Raw genomic sequence first — 24,119 nt, forward strand, 5'->3', positions numbered from 1 at the left:
CCTCACATAGTTAAGCTTACTCAAGAGGAACTTTACACTGATACTAATTGCTGAACCTAAGCCACGTCTGAGAGGGTGGATGAATTAGTCTAAACTAAAATTAATGTAGCACATAAACAATTAATCAACAACACATCAACACCAATATTTTCTACAAGGAAAAACTATGGTGAGCACCTCTACACAAAATATATCCACTATGTATTTCTAATTACAATGAAGGAGCTCATTGCTCTGAACTTGCAAACCAAGGCTAACTTCTCTTGAGGCAAGATACAAAAATGACCTGCAAACTTGATGCTAACTAAAATAGGGCAATATATAATGAATTTATTTGAAAGAAGGATCTAGACTAATCATGAAGTTGGCTTTATATTCTACATCAAGTAACCAACATCAACTCACACAACTCTAATCTCATCATTCAACACATAGTCTCATATTATTGACATAGTTGTTGGAAAAATGGTCAGCGCTCCCCTCAGGATTCATGAAAAGGGACTAACTGTTTCCCATGTGATCCATATCTCTATAGTTTATATCAGGCATTGGTAGATCAATATTTTGACGCAATAGTAAACTGGGCCAAAAAATGGTATCAAAGCATTGGGTCACAAGTTTGAATTTCCTCGGGTAACACTAAGGGGGATATTGTTGGAAAAATGGCCAATGCTCCCCTCGAGACTCATGATAAGGAACTAACCATGTCATGTGCGATCCATATCCCTATATTTTATATCTAGCATTGACAGATCAGTCTTTTCACGCAATGACAAGCTAGGCCAACAACAGTCTAAAACAACATCTATACCATTTAAACATAGCTCTTCTTCTATACTTGTCACTGAATTTCACTGACTATCTCCACATCACACACTTCCTCTCATTCATTCTCTCACAAATCAATCAAATATATTATTTATTTACAAGATAGATCATCAAAGCTTGAACCAAGTCGGCTGAAAACTAAAATTCAGCTTCAAGACTAAAAATACACATGCTAATCCACTCTAGGAGAAACAAGGGACCAAAACACATCTTCCTAAGTGAAATTTTCCAATCTACAAACATCAAAACAAAAACCACAATATTCCACCATATAACATATCCACATAAACAATTAATGGGCCAAAACATATTATCGAATGAAATAATTCTTATCCTGATCTCCACACGCGACAGTGAAACCCATAACACATCAAATTACCTTCTTGAAATCATATCCAAACCAAAAAATAGGATTAACATATAATATCATAACTGGCAATGAAATATACCACAACATCCAAAGAACACAAAGATATTTTTGGACCACAAAATGAACATATCCATAATGCCAAAAATATAACTAAAGAGGATAACAATGCCAAGAAATATCAACAACACTTCCTACACTTGAATACTTTTAGAATCAACCAATAGAATAATTGCAACACCAATACAACAATATATCTTTGCATCACATACTTTATGTACCAACAACTATCTCTAACAACAAGTTTGACATCAATGACAACCTTAGCAACACATACTTCTAATAGAGGAAGCACCAACATTCTCATGAAATAAGTTATACAAATTAGGATTCATATCCTTAGTAGTTAAACATTGGGAAGCCTTAATTCTATAGTTTCTCATGGGAATATTGTATGTGGGACCAACAATAATAAAACTCATGCACGAGGAATAAAATTTGAATGAAAAAATTAAAACTTATGATTAAACAATACATTCTTGTAACAATGATTAATTAACCAATTAATTAAGAAATTTGAATTATGATTTGAAATCATAAATACCTCTAATCGTAGTGTAACATACCATAATAATCAGATCTAGAAATAGACTTGAAAAATTATGCAATCGATAAATTAATTTAGAATTATAAATTAGGGTTTTTGTGAGCTTAACCTCTAAATTTATGTAATTCAATTGAAAATGAAATCTATGAGTACAAACTTAAATTTTAAAATGCATAAGCAATCGGATCTGAGACAATAAATCAAAATTATACAGGCCACAAGTATATTTTTAGATTCATAAATTAGGGTTTTTGTGAATTTAACCTTTAAATTTATGTAATACAATTAAAAATAAACTTATGGGTACAAGTTTGAATTTGAAAATGCATGCAAATCAGATCTAAGGTCACAAATCATAAATTAAGTTGCAAGAAGTTAGGCTCACCCGAAATGTAAAGGATGGAAAAATATTAGTGTTAGGGTTAAATTAAGATAATAAAACCACTAAATGACCTAATTCGTGATAACATTTGGAAGAAGATGAAATCTTATAGATCTATCCTTAGAGACTGAGATTTCCACTAGATTCTAGCTCCTTTGGGTACGGTTTTTCTCCTTCCTAGATTGAATTGATTTGATTGTTTGATAATTAGGGCAATGTAGGAGATAATTAAAGTATTATGATAAAAACAATAAGCTAAAATTGTCAGATAGAGCCACTAATTTGGATCTAGGCAAAATAAATTATCTAGAATCTGCTCTCACAAGTTCGCCCTGATTTTTCGAGACCAAGTAGTATCAATTCGTCATGGTCCTATGAATTTTATATCATCAAAAATTGAACCTTTTTTTTCTATGTGAACTTTATTGATCCTCTCAAGTGCAACTCTATACTTGATCTTTCACATAGAGAGAAAGAAAAAATTGTTGGGAGTAGGGGTTTTCCTTAGGTCAAACCCTGATTTTTGAATTAGCCATGAAATTAAATTGATAAATGTAATGAACGACCACAGCAAAATATTTTCCTTTTGAGGAAAATGCTAAAAAAGATTAAAAAACTAATGATATACCTTAATGAATTTTTTTTTTACCTTCACAAACGAATTAGGGTTTTATGTATGTTGTCTTTATAAAACATAGATCATGGATGTCATCATCAATGTCTGAAAGTGGACTTCACTTCTACTCCAATGCTTGATAAAAGAATGATTGCTTTCTCACTTGAAATTTCTAGATTGTAATTATGATCTTGAAGTTTCTTAGGTTAAAATGAGAGGGGTAGACCTCCATTTATACTTGCTTATTTAGTTTAAGCAAGTTGAATTTCCCAAACAAGCTGACATGGGATATAGTTCCCTACTAAAATTCTGTGACCATGGATTCAACACTCTAGTCAGGCCTCAGAAGGCGAAACACCAAAGTGAGCTCCAAGTGAGGACAAAATTGTAGGCAAGTACAACTTAAGATGCTACAAGTGCTACAAGGAAGCTAAGAAATTTGACCCCAATTAGGACTTAAATAAAATGTTTCTTAGAGGCAATGAACTATTGATTTCATTAAGTAACTACTAATAAAGAGGAATGAATGTACCAATGGCCATGGTAAAAAGTAGCACTAGGAAAATTGATATTAACAAAATAGAAAAGAAAGAATCTCTTAGTATCAATTTGAACAACCTCCGCAAACCTTAAGAGGGTTCAAGGTGCAGTTGGCATAGCACCTTAAACTGGTTTAAAAGAATAGTTTACCAAAACAAGGACAAACAAGATTGTATTCTTCAAAACATTGTGCAAATATTTCCAAAAGGTGGAGTTGACATAGCACCTTAAAATGGTTTAAAAGAATAGTTTACTGAAAAAAAGGCCAAACCAGATTGTATTCTTCAAAACATTGTGCAAATATTTTCAAAACCATAAAAATACAAAAGAAACACTTGTAAACAAAGGAAACTAGGAAAACCTAGAGTAAACATGAAGATCTTCTACTCTAAATTATGGTCTAAAATAATGGATCAAGAATAAAGAATTGTAGAAATGCCCTTTTCTTGTATCTTTTCAAACTGAAAGTTATATTTTATAATTTAATATAAATAAAAAAATAAAAATATCTAATGATCAATTCAAATTATAAAATTGAAGCATTCATTTATTCAAGTTCTGAACAATTAAATTATTATTTAAATTATATTTTACATAGTGACATGGATATCTTATATACAACTAGCTAAAGAAATGCTGAGAGATATCAATTGGTTTACTTTAAATAGTATTTACTAAATACATTGACATTTAAATTTTATTGTATTTGCATTATTTTTTTTCTTCCCTAATGCAATTATTTTATGAAATGGTAGATTAATATTTTAAGGTAAATTTATTTTTATTTTATATACCACAACTAGTAGTGAAATATAGCACAACATCCGAAGAACACAAAGATATTTCTTGACCATAAAACTAACATATATATAATGCCAAAAACATAAACAAAAAAGATAACAACACCAAGCAATATCAACAACACTTCCTAGACCTGAACACTTTCAGAATTAAGCAATAGAATAACTGCAACACCAATACATCAAGATATCTCTTCACTATAGAATTCCCAAACCAACAACTATCTAGAACAACAAGTTTGACATCAATGACAACCTCAGCAATGCATACTTACAACAATCTCCCCCTTTTTAATTAATGACATCACTTGACCAAAGTGAACACTTAACAATTTTGCAAAACATGCTGCTCTATCATAAACTACAACAACTTTATCTTTCTCTCCAGAGAACTATCAAAAACTACAACAACTTTCTCTTTTCTTCCCCTTTTCCATCAAAGACAAAGAACACACCACCAACACACACTTCACTACTCCCCCTAAGAGCGGCCACAACATCAATCCAAGAAAATAAACAATCTTGAAAGCTCCCTCTCGAAAGATACATCTTCATAATGCACCTAGCTAGAAGGAGGGGCAATAACCAGAAGCTTCTTCTGAAGAAACTAAAAAATTATCCTTTGCTAATGCCATAGTGACAATATATGTAACTTGTTCTTTCGTAGAAATATATTTCAATCAAACTTCCTTCTCAATGACCTTGTCCCTTAAGTAGTGATAACTGATTGAAATGTGTTTTGTTCTTGAATGCATAACCAAATATTTTGAAATGTTTATTGCACTTGTATTGTCAAACATAATAAGAATTTATTCATCATATGACACCTTGATATCTTTAAGAATCTATCTTATCCACATTACCTGAGTACAACAAGATGGTGCCGCATTATACTCTTCTTTAGTGGTAGATAGAGAAACTGAATCTTGTTTCTTACTGAATAAGGAGACCAAACTATCTCCTAAAGAACTGCCAAGAGATATCAATTGGAGCTATTCTATTTACCTTAAAAAAAATTATTTTACTTTAAATTATATTTACTACATACATTGACATTTAAATATCCCTGTATTTGCATTATTTTTTTCATCCCTAATGCAATTTTTTTATGAAATGGTAGATTAATATTTTAAGAAACAATTATTTTTATTTTATATGTATGTAAACCTTATAATTTTGATGAAAATATACCTTTTTTTGCTTTTATGTGGTGTTTATTTTGAAAATATTATGTTTATAATTAATATTAATATTTTGACATGTAAATGGTTGTCAAATTTTAAGCTAAAAGGTAATATTTTTTGTTCACATTAACACAATTGCGCCACTAAACTCCAACCCTTTCGACCATTGTTAAATAACTCTTGGCATTATTAAGTAATTAATTAAAAAAGTTAAACATCAATATTTTAATATTGTTGAAAACAGTGAGCATTGTAAGTTATATGAAGAAAGATTATGATAGAAGAGTCTCTTTTCTAGAAGATAAACCCAAGAAAGTGTATGAAGGCAGACTAAGTCAGATGGACAATACATTCCAAAAATTTAATGAGAGGCTAATCTCTTTGGTTACATATAGTCCAAAGGTGGTGAAGAGTTCTATTGAAAGCATAAATACTATGGTGGGGAAACTAGAAATTTTCCATCAGAAGAGGCTACCTTGGACGTGGACTCCATAGATAAAAACCAAGAGGAAACAGTTGGGCCATCCAAAAGAACTAGAGCCAACTTGAACAAGAAAACTGCAAACTAAGAAATCTAGGAACTCAAGAAAATTACTCTAAACATGACTCAGCTGGAAACAGAGGTCGCGAAGGCCCTAAAACATTTGTACTAGATTCTTCCTCTTTGTTGTCTTTTTGCTAGGTTTTGTTGGTCTTTTGCTGACTCTTGGTTGCTATTTTAAAATGGGTATATCTTTATGCAGCAATTTGTGGTAGATCTTTGTTAAAGGGTTTCGGGTCCTTTCAAAACCTCATTGTTTTGTAATCGAAAACATTTTAATATTGCTAGCTTAAAAATTATATTTTTAAAATTTAATATTATGTATATTGCATAACATTTGAAATTACAATTTAAAGAAAATAAAAAATACAAAGCAATTTAAAAATGGGTATGATGCATCTAAATTAATTAAAAAATCATCATGTTTCTTATGTTCATGATGCTACTATCATGCAGTGATAAGATCCACTCAAATAATAGAAAAATAATTTAATGCAAAAGATAGATCTCACATAACACAAGAGATGTTTGTGGATGACGATCCTTTAACATTGATATATGCAAAAGTAGAATAAAATCCTCCTGGTAAGGTTTATGAAAGAGGACACTTGAAACTATAGCTCCTAGAGATGCCAAACATAATATGATTTTGAAGACATCAATTTAATGATATTAACATCTTATATTTAGACTACTTAATAGTATAATGGAGGGGTACCATAGTTCCAGTGATTGCCTACTTATCATTTAAAGTAGTTAATTATACAAATTCACATGATCCAATATAACTAATTAAGGAAATCTATTGTCACATTTGAACCACCATCTACATAAATACATTATAATATATATATAAATACATAACAAAGATAGACATAATTCAATATCTTATGTCTCCTTACTCTCTATTATCCTGATGATGGATCATGAAGAGTAATCTGAAATGTTGATGCAAAAACTATCACAAAATCTGATCGAGAAATCTAGCACTGATTAAAAATCTAACATTACTTACAATTATAGATTATGAAAATCTGATATCATTAACTGGAAGGAAGATCAATGTACAAAATGCAACAGCTGTGTCCTCCTCCTGAGAATTGGTAGCCTGATGAGCTGTAAAAGCGGGGTATTTGAATATATCGGTGAGTCTAATAATCATCTTGTTAGGTAGCTCATGCGACCCATCTGGAAAAATAGCTAACAATCGAATTGTTAATATTAAACATTACAGATTTGCTTATAATGGATGGGGCCATGCAATGGAGATGGCGTTTGAATCTTAGGAAGCTTACAGTTTCAATCCATTCGCACGTATGACGGCCGTCAATCAGGATCGAAATAAGGTGCTTGCTCATGTTAAGATGCTACTTCTTTAACAGCTTCGTAATCTAAACTTTCTTCATCATTACTATTCCTTGTCTTATAATAAAGAAACTGGGCAAGAATCTGCAAATCCTGGTTAAGGATCAAACTTGTTCGTCGACAGAGATTTACAACATTGTTCAAGGAAAATAGTTAATAATAAGATTGAGTTGATATTTTAACAAATCTAATTACGTAATGGAATTCAGCATAAACAATTTATAATGAAGAAGGAAGCATTACCTGTGGTAAAGGATACAAAAAAGTCTAATAGAACACATACTCCAGCATCCACCAGCCATGGCAGATTTGGCTTTAATTTTTCCCACTCGAGAGTCCTTACAATAATACTGAACATAACATAATAAAACCCAAACGGGGCATGTGTTACATTTAAAGCCCTAAGCCATTAAAGTACTTATGTACCTTCCACTAATATAAAAAAACATAACTACATACCTTGCCACATAGGCTGCATTCGCTATTAGAGCAAACAAGAACATTAGTGGATTCAGTCCCTGATAGCATAATTTCATTAAAAGGATGAACAATATCAACTCAAAAGCAACACGTACAGAATAAAGGCCAATAATGAAAAAAATTAGATTGGTAGGCATACCTCAACGGTCCCTCTATTAATCTGCAACCAAAGTTCATCATAAAATACATTTTTAGCTTACGTATTAGAAGCTGATAGACACTGAAATCTATTTATATTTTTAAGCCTCTAAACAATCAAAATTGTAGACTATCTACATATTATGTTTTTACTGTTGAAACACAAACGAGTTATAACAATTTATCGACTTAAACCCTAGAAGCATTGACATGCAATTTATGTATAACTCACATTTAAACAGATTTGTGGAAGCCTTCCACCCATATAGATAGCAGCCATAAGCCACCCCAACCATGTTCCTAATGGGCTTGATGCATTTTCTTGGATCATTGAGCTCCCAACTGCACTGCTACCCATTCCCTACATTTGCACAACAATCCTTATTAAACAACATGAGATGATTTCAAATCATAGAATATTCAGAAACACACCCAAGGAATTTGCTTTGTAGTTACCTGCAAAAGTTTCCTTCCTGTTATTATAACAACAGATCTCCTTTGTGAATGAGAAGAGTAAAGAATTGAAGCAATGTTGTTTGAAGCAGGCGATTTCAAGTAGTCCATCCAGCCAATAAAAAATATTGTTGAAGCTACCTGAACAATGGCATGAAAAGAAAATATCAAATTATGATGGTAAGTTGTTAATTACAATGAGGCAGGTTTGGCTCAATCATACGTGCTGCAGTTTGTGTAAGAAAGCTTACAGAGCGAAGGATTGTCTTGGAATGCTTAGGGGTTAGAGATATAAGATTGGTGAGTACTTCTTCCTCGTCTAGTGACGATTGGCTAAAGATATTGCTTCTATAAGATTCGCCGGAGTGTAAGAGATATGAACCCAGAGGAGGAGTATGACTGCTTGCTAGAGATCTCGCGGACCTGCAAAACAAAATGCTAACCATTATCAATTAATTATCACAGCTAGAAAGAGCAACTACTGACTTGAAAGAACATATAAAGAAAGAAAATATGAATGTATTACATGTAATATAGACCCCTCACTGTGTTGGGCCTCTCACAAGAAGAAACAAAAGGTATAGGTAAACTCGATACAGGTGTCCCACTAAATGGTTTATTAGTGTCTGAATTGACTTTCGCTGCAGATTCAGATGAGTAGATCATTCCATCGGGAACTTTCACAGGCTCTGCCTTCTTATTGTCATTTTCTTTAGAATAGAAGACTGACTTTGGTTGAATCTGATACAAAATAAAAATTAGTAAAATTTACATTAGATAGAGGTCTAGCATCACGGACGTTATCAGGAAACCTCAAAATTTGTGTAGGGGAATAAATATGTGGACATGATAACCTTAGATTGACCGATCGCTTTCCAAGCTTTCCACCACTTGCTGATATGATCATAGTATATGATTTGGCAAACTAGAAATATGGTCATAATTGTGTACAGCTGTAGCAATGGAGGTAGTGAGAAAATATTTAAAAAGAAGTCAAAAAAACATAGAAATGAGTGTAACTTGATTTTGAAACAATGCTATGAGTTGTACTTCATAAAAAGAAAATTGGAGAAGAGTTTTTACCAGTGCCGTGTATAACTGTGTAGGTAGCTGCACAGCCATGTCACACAATGGGTCAAAAATGATTGTCATAATTAAGAAGTTTAAATATAATTAATAGATTTATTTTTGGATTAGATCATGTAGATTTTTTTTTTGTATTTTAGATCAAAGAATAACATTTATATTGTTTATTCCAAACATTAACAATAAAAAAACATTTGCATAATCTAATCCTAAAATAAACATATAAACATATTGATCGTTGCGAATTTAATTGAATTCAAGTATAGGCAAACTTAATTGAAATATGTATTACTACAGTCAGGATCCACTCCACTTGAACATCTATAAAATGACAACTTTAGGTTCAGTAATGAAGCTCGACACAAATCAGATGGCAAATAAAGCTGAAGTTCTATAAAGATATTCTCTTTATTAAGAGTAGAACTCCTTTTTAAACGCCATAGTTTGATAATATTGTAAATAATCTTTTTAAGTGCAGAGCAGGAAATACTCACAGTTGCTGGCTCCAGCCAACACCCAATAAGATTCAAAAGATCCCTGAAAGATTTTGTAAATTGCAAAGTATTATCAGAATACTAAATATAGAAATAAAAAGGTATCAGAATATAGAGACCCTTATCTACTAGAAGCGGAGAAACCAATGATCCTAAACCACTACTGAGATGAAATTTGAAAGAAATGAAAAACTTTGTTTGTTTGATGAAGAGGGATTTATTTATTTCTTACCCTACAACCCATGCCATGAGAAAGCCAAGGGAGACACCCTCTGTGGATCCATTCTTAAAATTAGTAATAATCTGAGGCACTTCTGCAACTGCCCAGCTGAACAAACTGATGAGCCCAAATGCAAGAGAGACATAATCTCTCGTTCCACACACACAGTCCCTCATATATTTCATCACCCACACCACACACTGCCTTCCAGAAGCACAATGGCATTCCATTATTGAAGCCTTGTTTATTCAAAACACAAACCATAAAACCAAAGAGCTTGGCAATATTTATTTCTTCTAGAGAGGCAATAAATATATAGATAAGGAATGGAATATTTCTTAAAGCTCGGAGCATAGAAGCACAGATAAAGAATCAAATCAGAAGTAAGGGCGAAATGAGCTCAATGTGCTTCAATTCTCGTCACAAATTCCTTGAAATATATCACATTTCTCGTAACTTCTGTTGCAAGTGAGTGTCAGATAGGAACGACAATCTAGACCTTTCGATTTTCATTTTATTCCGGTGTGGAGTTGGGAAGATATTGGTGTTTTCTAGTTGCACGCCGCGACTCGACGCTGATTTATCTCTATTACATCTGTTCCCTTAGTAATCATGCCCGATTTAACTTATGTATATTTAATGTCGCCATGCTTATGCCATTAAAGAAGTTGTTTTAAATAGGGTTGCATTTAATGTCGCCATGCTTACGCCATTACAGAAGTTATTTTAAATAGGTTTGCACTGCATTATGAGCATGTGCAATTATTGTGTCTACATCGTTAGATGTACTACAGTGTTCTATTTATTGATCTATGGTTTCGCATTTACTTTAGATTCGTTACTAATAGACTACTGAATCCAATTTCATTCAGATTGGATAAATTGTGCTTGACTAACTATCGACCATTATTGATGACCTAATTGACCAAAATTATCCTAGTAGTCAAGATACGTTGAATCTAGTCAAGAAATTAATTTGTATGGTGAAGTTAAAAAATGTAGAATATTTCTCAACTGGTCTGTGTTACATATTTACTAGATTGCCTTTAGTGATAGCGTTGATCATTTTTCATCTTTCATAGCAATTTGTTTGTATCTGGATTTCGAAGGTATATATTTTTATCATAACCTTTTATTACAAGTAATATCAATATTTATATTTGTACTGATAATAAAAAAAATATAGAGTTTTATTAAATAATAATATAATATAATTTTAAGATTATATGTATATGTATAAATATGTATAGAGAGAGTTTCTTGACAAATATTTTGTTTCAGTATCTATTTTGATTTGATTTTTGGTTTTAGATAATATTGTATCTCATTTATTGATATCTAGAAAGTTAAAGATTATTTAAATTATTGCGTCTTATGAGTTAGAATATCTAGAAAGTTAAAGATTTTTTAAATTATTGTGTCTTATGAGTTAGAATAATAAATAGTTGACAATTAAAGAATAATTTAGACTAAAGATTTGAAACTTTATATGTAATTTCGATTTTTGCTTTAAGATAAAAAGTAACAAATAATATGTTCATAACACTTGTTTGATTTTTAATAAAGTAATTATTATAGTTTTATTTTTATTCATAATATGTTTAATATAATTTCTATTTTTACTTTAAAATAGAAAATAATTAATAATTTTCATAATGTTTTTTAATTTTTAATTTAGTGATTATTATATTTTGTTTTTTCATCCATATTATGCATATGCATATGCAATATATAATTTTACTTTTTAAAAAATTAGAAATAATTTTCATTATTTTTATTTAATTTTTAATAAAGTGATTATTGTATTTTTTTTTATTGGTGTACTAAATAGTAAAATCTTAGTTACAATTGTAAGCAATTTTTATGTTTATTTATTTTTGTATTTATACAACTGTAAATATTTATATTTTTTAAAATAAGAGCATTGGGACAAAGAGGTCTTATTTTATAATATATTTAAGCATCATTTCCTTTTTTTAGTATGTGAAAGAAACATCATTATTGTTATAATAATTAAGATAATCACCTAATTAAATATCTAATTAGGTTCTTTATTACTTTATTCACTTAGCTAAACTTAGGAGTGCTTTTACTTTTATTAGATTGAGTTATATTTAGCACATGTTGTTTGATTCATTATGATGTGGACACTTAGTAAACTCTCCATTAATCTCTTCTAGGATTTGCATCTAAGAGTTATCTTCAATCTTTTATCAGCATTCATTGTATTCTTTGTTATCTATCCAATTCTATGTGCAAGTAAACAAGAGTCCAAAATAGATTGCAATAACAAAGAAAACAACCTAAAATCATATAAATGATGCAACAATCAAGATATCATGAAAGGAAGCCAAAACCAAAATAAGTTTGTTGACCTATTTGATGCAACAATGTGTTCTTGAATGGTAGATTGGATGTGTGCTCAAAATTTCTACACTATAATGGTTCTCCAAGTGCTCAAGATTGCAATATATGAAGATTGTATAGTTGTATGAGAGTGAAATTGCACAATGAGAAAGTGAATGGATGTTTTTATTAAGTATTGGAAGGAATTGAATGGAGGGATAGGATACAAATGTGAATATCAATAGAGGGCTATAGTTAAATTGCATAAGTTTTTGGTTAGATAAAGGGTAAGTGAATGGATATTTTTGTTAAGTGTTGCAATGAATTGAATGGAGGGATAGAATGCAAAGATGAAGATCAAGGGTTGAGGATGCTTAGGGATCTCACCTTCCATGATGTTAGAATTTAGGTGTAGAAGTTGTAAGAGAATATATAAAAATTATGAAATTCGTAATTGATATGATAACATCTATGATAATATTTATGACATAATCCCTACATAGGTGTACATGCACGAGAGGTTCCTCATGATAGTTATAAGAGCATCTATAAGAGGATATTTTGGGAGGTGTGAGTGAGATTTTCCAAGTGGTTTAGTTTGGTGATACAATAGTGCTATTCATCCTCACAAACTCATATAAATTTGTTCCCTCAACTAGTGTTATTCATTTAGTCTTGTTTAGTTTGCAGGGTAACAAAGTGTTACTAGGTTTTATACAAGTTTATAGAGAAGTGTATTGGCATAGTATTAATTGGAATATTAATATACTTTCCTCTCTTTTTGTTGTGGATTTTTTGTTGGCAATTGACACTCAATTGGTTGGTTTCAATATGTTGTCATTGATGGCAACATGGTAACATGTTTTGGCTTCATATTTTGGATCACTTGTGTACCAGCAGGCACTTCACAAACACTTTACCCGTACCGACACCGACACCGACAGGTTACAAGGAATGCTTTGGTTACTCACAATGAAGACTGACATGGTTTAGAATTAGGTTATCGGTATTGGAGGCCAACATCATTTGGAGATCCAGCATTGATAAATTTTTTTTATATTCATGTATTTATGCTAGCTAACTGACATGTATATTCATATTGTAATTACCTTTGTAACACGACATAAAGGATGATGAATTGTAAAGGGTATATAGGTCAGTAGGTTAGATCATTTTGAGATATGGTGTGAGAATATGTATCTAGAAGAAGATAAAATAGGAGATGAAAAATATATGAGAGAGATCATGTATGTGAGGAACTTATATAAATGAGTATTCTAGTAAAGGGTTTAGGGTTTCAGACCAGAATAAATAGAGCTTAACCGGAACTATATTCACACATAGAAGATGTTATCTTTGCAATTCAATCATTTCTCTGGATTATAGTCAAGATTTGCATGTAGTCAGTGAGGCTCCTTTTGTGATTGAGTGGTGTGCTCTAGGCTGTAAGCCTTCCTGCAAGTGCAGGCCCCTATATTTTGTAATTTATCTTCATATGGCCAATGGATTGATATTGTGGGTCACAAATCCCATCATGATTTTTCGTCTTCGAGGTTTTCCACATATAATTATGTGTGTTATGGTATTCATTTATGTGATTGGCTTATTGGTTGCTTTACTTCTTTCAATTCTATATGTATTGGTATACCGATTGGTGTATGCATTATTTAATAAGGTTAAAATTTATTTTTGATAGAACATTTATTCGCTCCCCCTCTCAATGTTCTTGGATTCCAACGGTTGGTATCAGAGCCTTGTGCCTTGGAGAAAGTTTAACAGCTTCAGGAAGATCTTGAATCCAAAATCCAGGGATATGAGTTTGGAGAAGCAACTTGAGGTGGCACTTGAAGATTATGATGCTGAAAGGATGAAGAACTTGAAGCTACAAGTTGAATTGAATTCTACTCAGGAATTCATTCTTGTCCTATAGGAGAGGCTAGCATTGGTTTAGGCTAGGAGGAAGGAACTTTTGCAAAATAAGGATAATGATGAGAAAGATGCACTTAATGAGAGATGTCTGAAGTTGAGTCAAGAAAACATGGTCATGAGGAATGAAATGCAAGGTATAACTATGAGGATGTCTAAGGAGATTGAGAACATGAAGAAAAAGGAAGAAAATATTTTTGTATCTCTGAAGAACAAATTTGAAGAATGTGGTAGGTTGGTTCATGATAATGATATGTTGAGAACTGATTTGGTATAATCCCATAGTAATGAACAAGAGCTTGAGAGAAAAATGATAATTCTAAGAGATGATATGGCTATTGCAAGTGAGTAAAAAGAAAAATTAAAGATTAGTTCAACACAACTTGATGAGTTATTGAAGAGACAAACACAGAATGAATATTCTAGTGGACTTGGATTTGAATAAGGACAGAGTTTTGGTACTACAAATGAAGATCAAAATCATAAGGCGGTGTAAGGCAATATAATTTTACTCCCGATCAATTTTCTAAATGTAATAAGTATGGTCATAAGATAGAAGATTGAAAAATGAATGTTAAATGTTATGCATGTGGAAAATTTGGACATATGGCTAATCAGTACAGGTCAAGAAATTACACTGGTTTTAGCAAAGAAATTTAAAAGAACAATGTTACATGTTATGCATGTAATGAGGATGGACATATTGCTAAGTTCTTTAGAAGTAGAAATCCACCGATTGGTAATGGAGGATCAAATGGGAAAGGAAAAGAGAAGGTTAATGAAATCCGGTAAGATCATACCCACATATGGGTCAGAAAGTTAGAAGAACAATCAATAGATGGAAATGCACCAGTTACTCAACCGGTAGAGCAGGTTGCTCCTACACCGGCAGGAAGCTCATTCGGTAACCAAGGCAGATGCCTTAGGGGTACACAAAATTCATGAAGATGTTTCATATGCCCCGAGAAGAGGTTCTGGAAGATGTTCCAAACATTGGAGATGCTTATTCGGCATGAAGATGTTTGTTCTCAATCCAGTATCTTCCATCGGAAGTCATTAATGTCAATGACGGATTAGGGTTTCTTGAAGGATAAAAGGTCAAATTCACTTCATTTCTGATCACTTTGCATTGAGAGTGATTCAGAGCAATTCAGAGGAAGTCTAAGGTGATTCAGAGCGATCGATATCATCTTGAGCAATTTCACCAGCGATTGAAAGAGTTCTTTAGGGTCTTTCACCGACAATGATTCACATGTATTTATCTTCAATCATGAAAGGGTATCATCATATGTACCTATATTTGTTGCAAATCTGACTGTTGTTGATGTCAAGGACCATCCTAGGATGATTTTAAATTGATATCCGCATGTTTCTACCCTGGACAATTTAGTTGGCTCTTTTTCCCGTGTCCTAGAAGGAGTCGTGTATGTCAAAGATGTAAGAGCCTACATTCACTATCATATTGAGGATTTGGGAATGATAGATATCAAGAGATTGTACATGAATGAGCTAATGGGAGATTCTGGAATGATTAAGCCTGAATACTAGCATATTGTGGATTTAGGGTTTACGGGCATCCTGGATATTCCAAAATTTGAAGAGGATATTATTAGGTATGTTTTGAGAAGGGTGCATGGAGAATTTATCAAGTTGGATAGACCACATAAGATTATAAGTAGGCCATCAGGGAAATCACCGGTTTACCATACGCTGGATATCAGAATCAGGTCAACAAGATTACTAGCACAACATCCGACAAGCGGTCAATGAGGATCAGTACTATCACTGACATGAATATCAGATTTGGAAGCATGGTCATAGGTTACAAGGTAACACAATCAAACTGACATAATTATGTTTCTAGCTCCTGCATTTATGCAGCTTATTAAATCATGAGGGAGAATGAGAAGTTAGATCTATGTGGTTGGATGTTGGATGAACTGATGATTAACCTAGGAGAGATTAAAGGAGAAAAGAAAGGAAATTTCTGGTATGGTAACTTAATTGTTTGTTTAATGCTATTTTTCATCAATGAGACTCCCAATTTTGGGAAAATAAAAATTGGCATTTGATATCCTGGTAGGGAGGCAATTAAAACAATCAATTGCTACATTGGATAGTTAGAGAGATGACAAAGTGTGGGGTTATTTTAAAGCATTTGAAAAGACTATGAATTATAGGATGAGGGTTCCAAAGCACATTGTTGAGAGGTAATCCACCGACATATGCTTTTGATAAATACTAAGAGGGGGGGTGAATTAGTATACCCAATAAGTTAAACAAACACTTAAGCAATTTAACTGCAGACCGGTGTAGCAGGTTAAACAATAACTGATTAGAACATAAACAAGCCAAATAGCAAATAACAAATTCACCCACAGAAGTACAATCACCATAACACAAGATGTTTTCACACGGAAAACCAAATGGGAAAAAAACCACAGTGATTAAAACTCACAAGTCAACTACCTACAGAATAGTAACTAGACCGGTTAAGGTCTTACAATGTTCTTCCCTAGAACAGATCCTGTTAGGAATCCAGATCTTTATTAGGAATCCATATCTTTGTTAGGAGATAAGTCCTATTAGAGACTACCATGTTAAAGGATTTCAGATTCACAACTATGAACCACCTTGTTAGAGGATTTACAATAGGCTTGGCTGGGCCTACCTAGCTAAGGGTTTCAAACTTGTTGAAGATATTAGTAATCAATAAGTGAATGGTCTAGATAGTAGCACAGAATGCTTGATTATATCCTTGACAACTCCTTGTTAATGCATTCAAGCATTACTTCAGTCTTCTATGTTTTGCACTCTCAATCTCAGTCATGAGATACCTTTTCTCGATTAGACCTAATCTTCTCTCAAAAACTTCGCACACATCAACTTCTCTTCTATATCAAAAACCCTAGAAATGATGTCCTTATATAGGAACTTGATTTCATGTCGGTCCAATAAGATTAGACTAGAAATTCCTAGGTACAATGCTTCTAGACAAATTTGGTAACACAACATAGAAACATCGCCATAGTGTCAATGGATGATAACTCATCACACATTACATGTATATTGGTTAACTAAATATATCGATCACCAGTTAACAAGTGAAGACTAGAAAACTGGAACATAGTGTTTTGATCAAAATATTAACTGTCCCTCAGGGTCTTCGTTCAGTTTGAGATCTTCATACCACTTGGGGTCTTCGGTCATACTAAGACCAGTAAGCTTTTTTTGCACAACACCGATAGTATTCAACAAATAAAGACTATATATATAATACTGGTTAGAACAGCTACTGATTGAGAATAATTTATACATCAAATAAGTATGTACCCAACAATGACAATCACAACTAAACATCATCAAAATACCAACAATCTCCACTTTTGGCATTGATGGCAACACAAGAAAAATTTTGACATCCAAGTTCTTTTTCAAAACAAAAATAGATGCCCTAAGCAAAATTACTCCCCCTAAGCATATACACTACTCCCTTTGCAAAAATTACAAGTATGTGCAGGAACTTGTAATACTCGCCAAAATTTTAAGATACACTACTCCTCCTTTGCCAACAATGACAAAGTAATGCAAAATATTGCCATTTGCAAATATAAAAATAGAGTATGTGTTCATGACAATAAAGAATAAAACTTCTCAAAAAGAGATTTAAAGTTTTGCATCAAATTCTTCATGTCTGAAGACCACGACTCAAGAAGCGAGGCATCAATTTCACTCTTGGTCTTCATCTAGAAGGCTAATTCTTCCATTGCATCTATGGTGCTCAACTCCTATGTCACAGTGATAGACTCTAAGTTTAGGAAGCACTTCTGAAGAACCTGCAATTTTGGCAATAGCAGCAACTGAAGCTCCTATAGATCTCGAGTCCAATTGCAGATCTCTGAGTCAAGCTTTGCAATCTGATGTTGATAATGATGAATAGTGTGTCCATAGGTTGTGAACAGATCATAGGGTAGTTTGACGTTCATGATGTGCTTCTGTAACTTCTTTTATAATAGTGTCTTATGTTTCAGAGAATCTTCATAGAATAGGTGAGGTTGGCAAATTTTACTCAAGAGTAGGTGACCTTCACCCATAGCCTAACTTATATCACCTTTTTGTTTAAGCAATTTTCTCGGTCTTCATTGATGTGTTGTACTAAGGCAACTGCGAGTGCTTTTTCATGGCTTTTCTTTGCTGTGGCCTAGGCAACATCTTCCAAACATTGCACCTGCTCATCAACTACTGTACAGAGAAACTTGAGCTTTTCCAGTGAGGAATCGGTACTCAGGAGGTTAGTACTGAGGATTAGATTGGAGAGGGTGCCAACAGCAAACTGAATGACATATTGCTCTTTCTTTGTCCTCAATTCTTCCAATCTCTCCTCCGCTAATTGAATGCTTCACAGTAGCTCAGTCTAATCAACCGAATGGGTTAGACAAGAAAGAGTCAAATAAGTGGAACCGATGGAATCAACTTGCTTGGCTTGATCTCCAGTTCCCTTAGGAATCTATTCTCCATCTTTGGCCTTGACCTCCACTTGTCTTCTCTTCTCCTCTTCTTGTTTTTCTTGGGCTACCTTTGCAGCCTTCACTTTCTCCTCTGTTTCTTCCTCTCTTCTCTCTTTTTCTCTTCTTCCTTTTTCTTCGTTGTTTCTTTCCTCTTCTCCTCTTCTTCCTTCTTCTACTTTTCCTCTTATTCCTTCCTCTTCTTCTCTTCTTCCTTCTTCTTCTTTTCCTCTTCTTCCTTCTTCTTTTTTCCTCTTCTTCCTTCCTCTTCTTCTCTTCTTCCTTCTTCTTCTTTTCCTCTTCTTCCTTCTTCTTTTCTTGTCGCGCTTTCTCCACTTTCTCTTTCTCTTGTTTTTCTTTCTCCGCTTTCTATTTTTCAAGTTTCTCATTTTCAAGTTTCTCTTTTTTCACTTTCTCTTCCTTTTCTTTCTCTACCCTTTCTTTTTCAACTTCCTCATTCTTTGGAGCAGTATTCTCCATATCTAGTGCATCAACATCAATGGGGTCATTTTTTTCTACTATTCTTTCACCCATACTATCAAAGACTACATCTGGTTTGGTTGTGGATAGGTCAGGCTCTTGCTTAGCCAATCGATTAGCTTCGTATACTTTTTGCATGTTGGCAATAGTTTTAACCTTCAAATGGGTGTCTCTTTCCACTTCAGAAGATTTGCCTTTGAGTAGCTAAAGTCTTCTTCTTCACATGAAGAAAATGCCTTTGTTCTTGTCAATGATTTCAAACAGTTCTGAATTAGAGGCATCTGGAAAGTATAGAGCAAAAAATTTCTCCTTTATGTCTTGCTCTTTTTCAATTGCAATGTGCTATTTGTTTTCCAAAGGATCATACAAAGATTTAGAAGTAACTAATTTAATTTCAGAAGGTGACCGATCATTAATACATAGATATTTAATAAGTTCTTATTGAACATCCTCCTTTTCACTATCATTGAAATCATCAAAATAGTCTTTTAAATCATCAAGAACTTTTGTTCTAATATTATTTATGGTCCTTTGACAATGTGTCATAGGTTTGTAAGAAGAAATGTCTATATTTACCCATGTAGAGGTTGCTGGTACATTACTGGTTGACTTTGTCTTCTTGCTTGATTGCCTTGTCTTCTTCATTTCTACCTCTAGTTCAGTACCTTCTGAATCTGGTGAGTTATTCTTGGTTTTCCTCTTTCTTTTGAATACCTTTGCCGGAATAACCTCCAGTTTCTTTTTGGCAAGTGACCTTTTGGTCACTTTAGGACTAGCAGCAAATGTAACCAGTGCCGATGCTGATGGCACTGCTTTACCCTTTATTTGCTTCGGTACCTCAGTAGGTTTTATCCTCTCTAAATAAGTACCAGTCATCTTCTTCTTGGGTTCTAGTGGTGAAGCTAGTTGGGTAGAGGCATACCCTATCAATATATCATTTACCACTTCATAGCCCATAGGCCCAACTACATCTTTTCTGGGTTCGACCACTTCCATTATGCAGTGATATGTTTTGATGGTGAAACAAATGTCATCTTCATATTTCTTAACTAAATCACCAAATAGTCTCATTCTCTGGTTCATCTTTATTTTGAATTCATCAAAATACCTGTTTAGAGTCTCCAGATATTCTATTACTATTACTTGCGGACTCTCCTTTATTTGTCTAGAAATCAGTAGGTTAGTTGACCATTGAGCATTACCAACTCTAGGAAAATATCTTTAAAAGTATAAAAATAAACCAACAAGTAGTTGACCAAACTTAAACCTTTGATTTTTGTCCAATTTGATCGACTTTAGGTTCTCTATGAGTTGTTTCTACATATAGGTACATAAGTCACATTCTGCATTTTTCTTTATCGTCCTATAAGCGGCATGCACTGCAGTTGAAGGAACATAATTCATTCTGATAGCATAGAATATTTTATACCCAATTACCATACATGCATATTTCACCAAATCATCTCTAATGGTGTTGATTGTCATTGCCCGTTGGTCACTCACAAAACCGATGAGATCTATTACTTTCATTTTGGGGATCTTTCAAAGAATGGGGACTTCCCCAACATTGCAGAATCCAGTCATGGCATGAATTGCCTCCAGTGTAATGTCATGAGTTCGTTCAAGGTACATCTTGTCACCGTGAACCCTACTAAGGATGATCTTGATGTGTTCCTCTGTAGATTCTTCGAGGAAGTATAGTGCATTATGCAATTTCTTCTTCTCTATTATGCTATATTCAGGTTTAATCTTTTTATCGTCTCCACAGAACAAACTCAATTGGGATTGAATTACTAGGGACCCTAGGTCTTCTAGTTTTTAATCAATATATCTTGAAACATTGCCTTCGACAATGACTCTGGTGGGAATTTGAGATAGGGCATTATATCTTATCTTAAGAAGCTCGGGTGTGTCCTCAGGTTCAGTAGAACTAGAGGGGATATTAGATGTAGATTCCATATCAAATGGATTCCAAATGATAAGAATGGTTCAACAAGAAATACCTTTACTCTCCAAACTTAGGTTTTGCCGATGTCGAGAAAAACACACTTCTCTGGATGATTGATTACCACTTTGACTTCCACACTGATAGCACAAAGTGGCTGGAAGATCTTGTGCAAGATTCCTTTCTGAATTCTTTCGAATGCAATATGAATCACTCTGGTTGCGCTACTCAGGCTAAAAAAAAATCTTCTCTAGAAAATAGGCAAGTAGAAATGATGACAAAAGTCACTTTCAAAACATTCTCCCACTTACCATAATAAATGCATCACGATTAGGGTTCAAACCCTAATTTTACCTTTGACCGCTTCAATTCTTCTATCAGTTGATAGGTAACAAATACCAATAAAGGTGCTTTACCGATATACTTTGGGGGTTTCAAAATATTTATACTGATATGTTACCCCTAAGCTTTTTGTAGCTCAGTTTGTTGGTTCAGGGATTTCCACACTTGGTGCGAAAACTAGTACATTATGTGGCTTCTCTTCAGATTTGTTTTTCCAGGTTTTGTCCATATCCGCCTGAACGGTTTCAACATCAATCTTCCCTTTAGTGTTGATCGGTATGTCTTTTGATGGATTCTTTCTCAGTCTACATGCTCTGGCAGTGTGTCCTGATTTGTTACAGTGATAGCATACCATTCCAGGTGTTCTCCATGTTCCGGTGTTCACATTTCCATTATTCCTTCTGCATGTTGCAGTAGTGTGACCACTACCACAATAGATCAGATAGGTTTCTCTCCAACTAGTTGCCGCTTCATAACCATTTGACCAGTGGTCATGGGTTATGTACCAGTTTAGGTTCTGGTTCATAGGAGGTTCTGGGACAACTCCATTGGATCTTGGTGGATAACTCCCAGAGTTATTTATAATCGACCTCCACTCAAAATCTATATGCCCAAACTTGTTGAATGCATAACAGTGACCATTAAATCTACCAGGTCTAGCCACATTGTTTTGAAAATAAGGAAAGTTGTTGTAAGGCTTTCTCCTACATACATTGGCAGTATGTCCTTCCTTAAGATAGTTAAAGCAAACAGGTTTAAAATTTTTCTTACCTTTACTTTCGTTGTTGTTATGAGGTGTTGATTGCTTCTTCAGTGTATCACTATTGGTTCTAGAGGTCTCACCTTCCTCATATCTAGAGAAACCAAGTCCAGTGGTATCCTTTGATGGCTTTACCGATTCCAGCTTTTTCTCTAACTTAGCAACACTCTAGTTGAACTTAGCAAGTATCTCTTTTGTCTCAGCAAGTTCCTTGGAAAGAGCATCAGTGTTCTTCATCAAGGTTTCATTTTGAGAGATTGCTGCATTCAGTTGAGCTTGCATTTCTTCTTTCTCTTCTTTACCTTCCTATAGATAGGTAGTAATGGTACTGATTTCTTGCTTCAATTTAGATATCTCATGCTCCATTTCCTTTACCAAACCTTCATCTTTTCTTCTTTTTTCTAGTTCTTAACTCATCTTGATAGTTAGTCCTTCCAACTCCCTCCTCAAGTTAGTTTTGGATTCATTTAATTTCTCCACTTCTCCAACTAAGGCATCCATGTCTGCTTCATCAGAAGAGTTGTTTTCAGTAAGTTCCATCAACTTCTCAACAAGCTCTCTTCTCTTGGCTAAAGAGGCTTTAAACTTGATCTTGAGTTCATCATAGGTTCTCTCAGATTCAGCCAAATGGTGAGTGAGTTCCCTCATGTTGTATTCCCCCATATCTCCTTCCAAGTGGTTAGACTTATAGAAAGGTTGGCTCTGATACCAATTGATGAATACTAAGAGGGGGGGGGGGGGTGAATTAGTATACCCAATAAGTTAAACAAACACTTAAGTAGTTTAACTGCAGACCGATGTAGTAGGTTAAACAATGAATTGATTAGAACATGAACAAGCCAAATAGAAAATAAAACATTCACCCAGAAAAGTGCAATCACCATAATACAAGATGTCTTGATGCGAAAACCAAAATGGGAAAAAAAAACACAGTGAGTAAAACTCATAAGTCAACTATCTGTAGAATAGTAACCAGATCGGTTAAGATCAGACTGGTTAAGGTCTTACAATGTTCTTCACCAGAATAGATCCTATTAGGAATCCAGATCTCTATTAGGAGATAAGTCCTGTTAGAGACTACCTTGTTAAAGAATTTCAAATTCACAACTGTGAACCACCTTGTTAGAGGATTTACAATAGGCTTGGCTGGGCCTACCCGGTTAAGGGTTTTAGACTTGTCAAAGATATTAGTAATCAACAAGTGAATGATCTAGATAGTAGCACATAATGCTTGATTAGATCCTTGACAACTCCTGCTTAATGCATTCAAGCATTACTTTAGTCTTCTATGTTTTGCATTCTCAATCTCAATCACGAGATACCTTTTTTCAATCAGACCTAATCTTCTCTCAAAAACTTCTCATACATCAACTTCTCTTCTATATCAAAAACCCTAGACATGATGTCCTTGTATAGGAAATTGATTTCATGTCATTCCAATAAGATTAGACTACAATTTCCTAGGTACAGTGCATCTAGAAACATTTGGTAACATGGCATAGAAACATTGCCATAGTATCGGTGGATGATAACTCATCACACATTACATGTATACCGGTTAACTAGATATATTGCTCACTGATTAACATGTAAAGACTGGAAAACTGGAGGATAGTGTTCTAATCAAAAGATTAATTGCCACTCAAGGTCTTCATTCAGCTTGAGATCTTCATACCACTTGGGGTCTTCGGTCATACTAAGACCGGTAATCTTT

The 24,119-nt window shown here is 33.6% G+C and overlaps 1 protein-coding gene across 1 annotated transcript; it reads right to left on the bottom strand.

The window, feature by feature from the left end:
• Window positions 1–7,224: 7,224 nt before the first annotated feature.
• LOC131042613 (uncharacterized) lies at window positions 7,225–10,331 on the bottom strand. Its single transcript, XM_057975925.2, has 12 exons — window positions 10,114–10,331; window positions 9,882–9,924; window positions 9,385–9,411; window positions 9,156–9,254; window positions 8,828–9,042; window positions 8,553–8,724; window positions 8,305–8,442; window positions 8,081–8,209; window positions 7,850–7,870; window positions 7,690–7,748; window positions 7,490–7,580; window positions 7,225–7,314 (listed from the first exon to the last, which is right to left on the bottom strand). The coding sequence occupies exons 1-12, from the start codon at window positions 10,329–10,331 to the stop codon at window positions 7,225–7,227; spliced, it is 1,302 nt and encodes a 433-aa protein (XP_057831908.2).
• Between the last annotated feature and the right edge of the window lie 13,788 nt (window positions 10,332–24,119).

Source organism: Cryptomeria japonica, chromosome 5 (assembly GCF_030272615.1).
Source record: "Cryptomeria japonica chromosome 5, Sugi_1.0, whole genome shotgun sequence".
In the NCBI taxonomy this organism is placed as follows: domain Eukaryota; kingdom Viridiplantae; phylum Streptophyta; class Pinopsida; order Cupressales; family Cupressaceae; genus Cryptomeria; species Cryptomeria japonica.

Coding starts and splice junctions, on each gene's coding strand:
- LOC131042613 (XM_057975925.2), bottom strand. CDS start 10,331: ATGGAATGCCATTGTGCTTCTGGAAGGCAGTGTGTGGTGTGGGTGATG. Junction 8,725..8,827: donor GTGAGGGGTCTATATTACAT/GTAATACATTCA, acceptor TTTGTTTTGCAG/GTCCGCGAGATCTCTAGCAA. Junction 7,315..7,489: donor GTGTTCTATTAGACTTTTTT/GTATCCTTTACC, acceptor CAGGATTTGCAG/ATTCTTGCCCAGTTTCTTTA.